At 44.2% G+C, this 10,059-nt stretch overlaps 1 protein-coding gene across 1 annotated transcript; it reads right to left on the bottom strand.

Annotated features, from left to right (window-relative positions):
- Positions 1-2,339, bottom strand: LOC309527411 (vomeronasal type-2 receptor 26-like; the record flags this gene model as incomplete). Its single annotated transcript, XM_082214262.1, has 3 exons — positions 2,145-2,339; positions 1,416-1,542; positions 1-899 (listed from the first exon to the last, which is right to left on the bottom strand). The coding sequence occupies exons 1-3, from the start codon at positions 2,328-2,330 to the stop codon at positions 1-3; spliced, it is 1,212 nt and encodes a 403-aa protein (XP_082070388.1). The 5' UTR covers positions 2,331-2,339.
- Positions 2,340-10,059: the final 7,720 nt, after the last annotated feature.

The following is a 10,059-nucleotide window of genomic DNA, read 5'->3' on the forward strand; positions in this document are numbered from 1 at the left end:
TTAGGTTTTTGTTGTCAGATGCTCCTTTGTATTCAGACTAGGCCTGAGTACAATAATGTAGCACTTGGGGATGAAGATGCAGCCCAGAAGCCCAGCACTGGAGGCCAACATAGAGAAGACCTGCACGGCTACCATGTATTTCCCCTTTGTGCTCAGGTAGGTGGGCACAAAGGACACCCAAACACTGCAGAAGACCAGCATGCTGAAGGTGATCAGCTTGGCTTCATTGAAGGCCCCAGGCAGATTCCTGGCTAGGAAAGCCACCGTGAAGCAGATGGCAGCCAGGAAGCCCATGTAGCCAAGGGCACCATAAAACATAGCAGCAGACCCTTCATTGCATTGGAGGATGATCTCCCCGGGCTGGGAGTGCATGTCAGAGTCAGGGAAAGGAGGAGATATTCCCAGCCAGATGGTGCAGATGAGAACTTGGACACTGGAACAGGAAATGACAATTGAGTTGGCCAGACTCTTCCCCAGCCATTTCCTCACCCTGTTTCCTGGCTTTGTGGCCAGGAAAGCCAGCACCACAGTAATGGTTTTTGCCAAGACAGAAGACACAGCAACTGAGAAGATGATACTGAAGGCCATTTGTCGGAGGAGGCAGGCTGTGTTCATTGGCTGACCAATGAAGAAGAAGGAGGACAAAAGGGAGAGCAGGAGGGAGAAGAGGAGTATGTAGGACAGGTCCCTGTTGTTGGCTTTGATGATGGGAGTTTCCTTGTATTTAATGAAGATTCCTAACACGAGGCAAGTCATGAAGGACAATAACAATGTGAAAGAAGCCAAGATGATCCCTAAAGGTTCTCCATGGGACAGAAAAGTTATAATCTTGGGGACACATCGATCTTGCTCCTTGTTTGGATGCTGATCTTCTGGACATTTGGTACAGTGGTCTGCATCTGGAAAGAAGAAGAGTAACTTTAGCATCATTCGTATATCCACAAGAGTTCTATTACATTCCACAAAATACATGTCTTGTAGTGAAAATTTTCATGCCACCTACAAATGAAAAATGGAAGGGAAGTAGGGAAGGCCGGGCCATCAGTGGGAGAGGTCATACATGGCACAGGCTGAACCTGGGGTCTCCCACAAGCCAGAAATAGAATTTCCAGCAGATGAGAGCTGGGTTGTCGCCTTCCTGAATTGTGGGACAGCCATTTTACCATAGAATACAAATGTTAGGACTAGTCAGATGAATATTCTTACCCAGCAAGTGGATGACCAATTTATATCTTGCTTAAATGACAAAGATCAGCATTGGTGATGATGATGATACAAATAAATAACTTTGGGGTGGGGGGTTGCTGAATAATCCATCACCCTAATAAGTTCCCAGCCCTGTCATTTCTTCCAACAATGCCTATAGAACCATTGTCCCATTCTTGAATGCCTCCCTTTCCCCTGCAATCACTTGCCTTCCTTGGTAGAGATTGTTCCTTCCATGCAGGGAAGGCAATCATAGCAGCAAAGGGCCTCTCCTTCCCGGATCACCTTGAAGTCCCCAGGGTGACAGATCTCTGTACATCTGGAATGAGGCACGGTCTACCCATAAGGACAGAGCAGCAAGAGTTAGGGGGATTTCTAGCTATGGAAAATCACTGGAGTTAACAATGGATTCCCTCACAAGCCAAGTAGCAGCTCTAGTGGAGTGGTGATTGGAAATAATGTTCATGAGTGGTGTGACATGGAATGAAAAGGTTAAACTCCTTCCCCACAAACCACAATCCCAATCATGAGCAAGCCCTCCAGGAGCTGCTATTTAAATGAAAGAAACAAGACTGCAGTAATGTTGAAGGTCAGAAGGTCTTGATTTTGGATGAACATGCATAAAAGTGCACTTTGCGATAACCTCTGCAAAGAGTTAGTTCAGCTCCTCGGTGTTGCTCCATGCTGGTTTCAGTCTCCTGACCTCCTGTATTCAACATGAGAGGAGACTACTTCTGCTTTTCCAATATCCCTTCCCTTCCCTACTCCACCCTCTTTCATTGCTCATTGGTCGGTCATTTTATGAGGGTCACTTTGTAACCCCAAGTAAACCTTTTCTATTTTTCAATAAGCTTCAGAGACACTGTCTTATGGATAATACGAAAAGAATCATTAGAACTTGAGATAAGTTACAGAATGAAATGAATGGCTTAACCCACCTCGTTAAATGAAAGAGGCCACACAATGGCATTCTGATCAATTGTGACTTTTATGTCTCGGGATCCGCACCTCTCCATGTGCCCAACTTTCCTTTCATGAAGAGAATTATTGGGAAGCATCACAAAGTTCACAATGTCAAAGTCAGCTGCCAGCTCCCCGTTCTCATCCAAATAAACTCCGCCCATAGAAGTATTCCCAAGCCTGACATTTCTCAAGAAAGGGTGAAGCTAGAATGATAAAGAAAATCCAGAAATTGGCTATTTCTTTTTTTAAAAAAATAATTAATTTTTATTAAGTTTTCCATTTTAACAATCCAATCAAATCACATTAAATATTCCAAATTGTACAGATACATATCATAAAGTCCAAATATTTTGCCAAATTATAACTTTTTTGTTGGGGGTTCCCATGCTTTGAGTTCAGTGGAGTCGAATCATCTCATATTTCTAGTGCCTTGAGTGTCAATAGTCCCTTCTTTAAATCTTCTTGTTATTATCCTTCTTTTTTTTCATAGCCTCTGAGTTGTTTCCACAGGTGACCTGAAGTGAGCAATAATATACTACTGTGTGAACTTTGTATGACTCTCCCTTTTTTTTTCTTTTGCAGCTGGTAAGTCTTTTATTTGCAGTGTGTCCTCACACGCTGGTGTTTATGCTGAATCCATCCAAAAGTCCTTCCAAAAGTTCCGAAGAAATAAAATCTAGGCGTTTGCTCATTAATTTTCTCAGACAGGTTGCACCAAACATTAGTCTTTCCAGGGGAGGTTTGCCAAATCAAACTTGAAATGCAAATATAATAGCAAAGTCAGAGCTTGCCTCCCCCTATGACTATTAATCTCTGCAACACTGTCTGTCTCATAATGACGGATCCCGATTAAATAGTGTGTCACAACAAAGTCTTTTATCTTCTTCCAAATATTTCATAGAACAAAAGCTTTAGTTAATATTATTGTTTCCACACAGTTTATATTTTCCAATCTCACTTGCTATAAGTAGTATAGACGGTTCTTCTGGGGGAGGGGTTGTTAGGTAATATCGTAATAAGAAAAGAAAATGTTGTATCCCCCCTCCTTTCCGTTCCATTTCAACATACCGCCTTAGATGTTATTCTTTGATGTTATCTTTCTTCCACTCCGTCACTCTTAGCATCTCAGTGGCTTAGCAGATTAAATACCCATTCTTCGCTCAAAGTATGTCCATAAATCTTAAATCCAATCTTTTATCTTAAGAAATGGAACTTGAAGCACTCACAGAGACAGCGTCCAGGAGATCCGAGCTCCCTCAAGGGCTTTCCATCCAGTGCCCCCACCCCCTCCTTCTTTACGAACTCGAGGGTGGTTTGTGGGCAGCCGTGGATGAGACTGCATCTTCCCTTCCACCGGGAAGAAAAAGGGAGGCTGATTACTCCCATCTCAGCCTCAAAATTACCTCGTGTGAGCTGGAGAGATGGTATTGTTGGCCATCTTCCGTGGCGCCCGTAGCGGAGCCCCACCAGAAATTGGCTATTTCTAACCTGCTCTGTTACACACGTCTTCTAGACACATAGTGGCCACACTTTTTTTTAAAATGGTCGCAATGTGATTGAAGATCAATATCGTTGACACTGATTAACTGTATAAAATTGCAAAAATGTATAAGAGTAAAGCAAGTACCTGTTAGCGGTGGGCCTGCAGAAAGGTAAAAGGTTATTGGGAAATGGTTTATAAGTTTTAAAAAACATTTAAAGTGATGATTCCCATGAAACCTGAGGCCTTTCTGTTAGGTATCATTGGACCAGAGCTTCCGAAGGAACTGTCTGTTTTGTTTATGCATACTACGACAGCGACAATAATAGCCTATGCGCAAAAACTGGAAAAAGAGGTCCCAACAAAAGAAGATTGGTTTATAAAGATGATGGAATATGCTGAGGTGGCTAGACTAACTGAGAGAATTAAAAAAGAGAGTGAGGGGCGAAATTCTTGAAGCTTTGAAATATTATGTGGAATATTTGTAAAAATATTGTGGCTATGTTGAAGGGTATGCAGGATTTGTAGTATACCAGCAGACGAGAATGGGTAGTTTATCAATGTATATAATGGATAAAATATAAGTAATATAGCAGCTTTCTAAGATAAGAAAATAACACCATGGAAGGCTGGGTGGGAAGTAATAATAATAATAATAATAATAATAATAATAATAATAATAATAGGTTTCCCCAGCCACTCGGGGCAGCTTCCAACAAAGATTAAGAATACATTAAAATGTCACACATTAAAAGCTTCCCTAAAGAGGGCTGCCTTCAGATGTCTTCTAAATGTCAGGTAGTTGTTTATCTCTTTGACATCTGATGGGAAGGCGTTCCACAGGGCGGGCGCCACCACTGAGAAGGCCCTCTGTCTGTTTCCCTGTTTCTCGCAATGAGGGAACCGCCAGAAGGCCCTCGGTGCTGGACCTCATTGTCCGGGCTGAATGATGGGGGTGGAGACGCTCCTTCAGGTATACAGGACTGAGGCCTTTTAGGGCTTTCAAGGTCAGCACCAACACTTTGAACTGTGCTCAGAAACGTACTGGGAGCCAATGTAGGTCTTTCAAGACCAGAGTTATGTGATCTCAGCGGCCGCTCCCAGTCACCAGTCTAGCTGCCACATTCTGGATTAGTTGTAAACAGATAAGAGAGATTTCTTTCAATGGTTGTTTAGAAGAAGTAGTAAAATTTGAAAAAGTAATAAAAAAATGTTTTGAAAAACTTTAAAGCATTTCAGATAGGGCTCTCTCACAGGTTCACCAGGAGATCCCAGAGACTGAAATTGTGACCTCTACCTCTGAGTAACAGCCCCTTTCCCTGTTGGCATATTTAATTCAAGTAGCAATTGCAGTGTGGAACTTTCCAAAGGATTCATAGCCCTACATATCAGCAGAGGAAGAAAAGAATACCTGTGATGGTTGTAGTCGCCCACCTTCCCACCTGTTTCCACCCACCATCACCATCTGTGTGGATCTCGATGAGTAGGCCGCATTTAAGGCCTGTGCCAGAGCTCGGACAGTGTTGTAAATGCTGTCGGTGTCTTGAAACAGGCTTCTCTCGAGGACACCTTCAGGGAAGCCTTCCAGGTTCTCTCTCACTTTGCATTGGTTCTGGCCTTTCACAGATAAAACATGCTTTGAATACAAGCAATGATATCCTTTTCGCCAAACTGGATTGCCCTCTCTATGAGGTGGAACTGGTAGATTATCATCATGTTTCATTCTTTTTTTCGTCTGGATAAATAAAGATAAATAGCCATGAATGTGTTGGTTCTGAAGTTTCTTGGGCGATGTTTTGGAGCTGATATATGACAAAGCTATCGTGACCCAAACTTTTCCAGTAACGGGTTTCAGTGTTTCACTCACTATTTCTAGTGTATGCGCAGCTTCTGAGGGGGACTGAGAGTCCCCATAGTAGAGAAACACATTGATTCGCCTGTCCATGGAAAGTGAAATCTTCTGCCAGAGCTTTATGTAAACATCAGCTATAAAAAAGAAGCCTCGTGAAATGGTTTGTGAGAAGGCAACGCAGACACCACCCTTAGCAAGCGCAGGTGCCAGGGTGCTCAGAAACCTTTTTCCATTGTCAGTGTCAGCAGCTATGAGTCCGATCCAAGTCCATCTGAAATGTAGGAGTAGTCTGACAATCCCTGAGCTTGGGGGTTCTTCATTTGGGGTCACACGGTAGACGAAAGAAGATTGTATTTTGTCAAGAGCATGATAAACAGAAGCGTAACTGACCTAGTAGGACAGGGAAGAGATGGAGAATTTCATTTATTTTCAGGACTAAGCTCCGATATTATTTATTAACTGAAAATTATGGGCACGGGGAGCCATATTGTGCAGAGTTTCAAAGCATTCAGCAGGTGATTTCATTGGTTCTCTCCATCCCCATTCATTGGAATAAGGGGCTCAGGTTACTGACTATTCTAGTTGGAAGAACAGCCCTTCCTTTTTTGAACAACGTCTGGAAAAGATGTACTATTCTATCGCGTACTTGTGGTTGTTCCTTCATACCTGGGGGATTTTGTAGATTGCCGCAACGCTTGAAATCTGGATGGAAGTGTCTGAGTCAACCCCTTCAATTAAAACCAGCTGCTTGCTCTGTCTTCCACAATGGTAGTTTGGAACATTTGCTTGCCCAGGAGAGAGCAAATCTACAATGGTGTCATAGGTCACCCTTGCATCGAAATAGTTCTCATAGATGCTGTAGCCCAGGGTGATGTTGGGTAAGATCCTGGGATCCTGGTTGATCTCATGAATGGCAATCTGGAAGGACAAGAGATTCCAGTAGGCTATGAGCCTTGCTTGCCTGCAACAAAGTGTGTATCATAATGTCATTCTTTAGCCAATGAAAACATGTCAAATCCCTGCCTTCTTAATCCTTAGTCTCTGGACATCACAGTGTTGGTACAGACTTTAGCATGAAGCATCACAGCAGATTCTCGTCACATTTTGGTTTGTGTGTGTTTGTTATAAGATAGATAGCTGCTTGCCAGTTAAGCAACACCTCACACACACCCCAGGGTTGCCTTATTTCAAAAACTGAAAATCCAGACACTTCCCACATGGGTTTCCCTGGGCATTCCCAATTTTGGGAAATTCCACCCGGATGCTATTATCGACAGACTAATCCCGGATGCATGGCAGCTCTAAACCCCACAAAAGGAGAGGCATTCGAATACTTGAACACTGAAAAGTTCACAATAATGAATGAGGGACATCTTTTTCAGATCCAGCCTGCCAAGAAGAGGGCTGGCTTATAGGACAACCACAATTTCCCAGGTTAGAGGAAGGGCTGGCACATGGCATGATAATAACTGCTGGTGCCATATGCCCTTTTCCTAGCCTGCCCCACCTCCCACACCTTACCCCCCCTTCCCTAAACCACTGTGATTGACCCCCTACTCCTCTCCTCCCAGACACATCTCCCCTCTCTGAAACAAACAGCAGGAGCAACAAAATCCACACAAATTCAAGAGTTAAAACAGTTCTGGCAGCACTGGCCTGTCTCTGCTTTGTAGCTGGAGCTGCAGCTGAGGGAGTAGAGGTTTAGCGGCTTCCAACACTAACGTGAATACCTTCAGGTCCATAGCTAATGGGGGGGCTAGTTGGGGTTTCAGTCCTGGGTGAAGCCTCTAGAGCAGGGGTCAGCAAACTTTTTCAGCAGGGGGCCGGTCCACTGTGCCTCAGACCTTGTAGGGGGCCAGACTATATTTTGGGGGGGAAATGAATGAATTCCTATGCCCTACATATAACTCAGTAAAAAAAAGGTAAAGGGACCCCTGACCATTAAGTCCAGTCGTGGACGACTCTGGGGTTGTGGCGCTCATCTCGCTTTATTGGCCGAGGGAGCTGCCGTACAGCTTCTGGGTCATGTGGCCAGCATGACTAAGCCGCTTCTGGCGAACCAGAGCAGCGCACGGAAACGCCGTTTATCTTCCCGCCGGAGTGGTACCTATTTATCTACTTGCACTTGGACGTGCTTTCGAACTGGTCGCGGGGATTCGAACCGCCGGCTTTCTGATCGGCAAGTCCTAGGCTCTGTGGTTTAACCCACAGCGCCACCTGCGTCCCTAAATCACTCAGAGATGCATTTTAAATAAAAGGGCACATTCTACTCATGTAAAAACACACTGATTCCTGGACCATCTGCGGGCCGGATTTAGAAGGCGATTGGGCCGGATCCGGCCCCCGGGCCTTAGTTTGCCTACCCCTGCTCTAGAGGGGCGCCACTGTGGCTTCCAGCCTGCCTGGGATTCCTGCCTAGACAGCTCTCATGGAGTGGAGAACTGCTGCGCACCAGAGGGATGGTTATTTGCAAGGGGAAGCAGGAAAACCTGGAGAGGCAAAAGTGAATGAACCTGCTTCCTCTTTCCCCGTTTTTTGGAACTGTGTGTGAAAGAGAAATTGTGGAAAAGGCACAAGCAAAGTTGAAAAGGGGAAGTTTTGTTGCTTGCTGTTAGAAGGATGTTGGATAGAAACTAAGCGGTTTCCAGCTGTAATGCTTTAAGAGATGGGGAGAGGAAGGTTTTACAAATGGGTAAAAGTTTAATGGTAAGGATTTGCTGAGCTAACAAATCGAATTGGAATACAAGGAAGGGAGGTATGAGGAGGTCCGAGGAAATAAGTGCATGGAAGTTATGTTATTGAAAATTAATGTGTGTTTTTAACTGTTTTTTATTTTGTATGTTTATTTTTCTTTTTTCTTGTTATATCTTAAAAACTTTCAATAAATATCTTTTTTAAAAAAAGTTTTGTTGCTTGCTACTGCTTCTGCTTCCCTCAACGCCTCAGAGGTCAATTAAAAGTGGTGAAGAGGTCGAACACCACCTCCTGTCCCTTTTGGGAACAGGAGCTTTTATCAGGGTTAAACAATTTAAATGTCAAGTTCACAAAATAAGTACTTTGGAGTATTGCTTGCTTTTGTGTTCTCTGTGTGGGTGGGTGGGTGGGAGGGTGGGTGGGTGTGTTTGGATCTGGAGGACAACATACATGTTTACACAATGGGCACTGCTGCATACAATGAGCTACAAAAACCGAGTCCTCTTTATATTGAAAATAAAATACTTGCAATGAAAGAAATGTGATGCTGACATACAAAGCCGTTTGTATTTATCCCTTCCTGTAATTTGGAAGGGAAATGTAGCCAATCCACTTTAAATTCTTTAACTGCAATGGTTCGGCAGCCAGCAATCTTGGGGCGTATACTTTGTTTATTCTTTCATTCTTTAGAACCTTAACGGCAAGCCTTTACCACTCACTGAACGGCAAGCCTTTCCTACCCACTGAATTTGATGGAGCTTACTCCCAGGTAACTGTGTAAAGATTCTGCAGTCGTATACTGCAATCTTATGCATTTTCACTCTCTGCTATGTGCCAGACTTACTCTGGACTTACTCTCTGATATGTGCCTGATCATTATCAGTTTCATAAGAAAGCCTAGTTTCATCCCTGACACCTTGAGTTGTGTCTGCAAACAAACTGGCATATGTTTGAACACGGGGATTATATGAATTCTAAGCGGAACCCCATCCATCAAAAAGCACAACAGCCCATCTGCTATTCACAGCAACTGGTATTCAGGGAAATGCTGCCTTGACAGTGGAGGTAAAATATTGCCATCCTGGTCAGTAACAATGATGGATCCAAGAGAACCAACAAGTTATGGACCTGCTCCTTGCAAAGGAGCCCAATCCCACCCACATCAGGCCACCTGCCCACCTCCGAAATCCAGAACTGGGAACACGTAGCCTACTTAGGATTGAGCTTCAATGTTAGCAACTTAATGGGTCGCTGTTTTGCTTCTTGCAGGTGGGAAGACAAAGGATGGAAGTGACATCCATTGGCTTTTTGCATCTCCACGGATGGACACTTCCAGAAAGCAGGACTTGTCCCTGGCAAATAAAGATTCCTGGAGTGGGGAAAATCATAGCCGAGTACAATAGCATGAAACCAATTGCCACCGAAGTGCTTACCCAAAGAGCACCATTTGGGGTGCTTCGCGGAAACTGTTGGCTGCATGGAAAACATGTGTTGTAGAAATGACCCCACTTACGAGGTGGTCTCCTGGCATGTAATAATTCAACGCATCTGGAACATCCCTCTCCATGTTCAAGGGGCATTCCGCCTTTGGCATCCCAGAGCCTACAAATCGCAGCAGCAGCAGCAACAGCAGCAGCAACAGCATCACTCTGGGTCTGCTGGCTCTCATTGCCTCTGTTGTGGCTGCTCTCAGCATAGTAAGCAGCAAATTAGAAGCAGGATCAAGCCCCCGGTGACATTAAGAGCAGAGGGATGATACAGTGTCTTCACACTGGCAGAGTCCGTGCCTGCCTCAAGCTTTCGGTTTCTCAGGAGGTATTTAAATAGGCATTTCTTGTTGCATTAAGTCGCCTCGTGCATTTCT

Source organism: Podarcis vaucheri (assembly GCF_965113315.1).
Source record: "Podarcis vaucheri genome assembly, chromosome: 2".
NCBI classification, from domain to species: Eukaryota; Metazoa; Chordata; class Lepidosauria; order Squamata; family Lacertidae; genus Podarcis; species Podarcis vaucheri.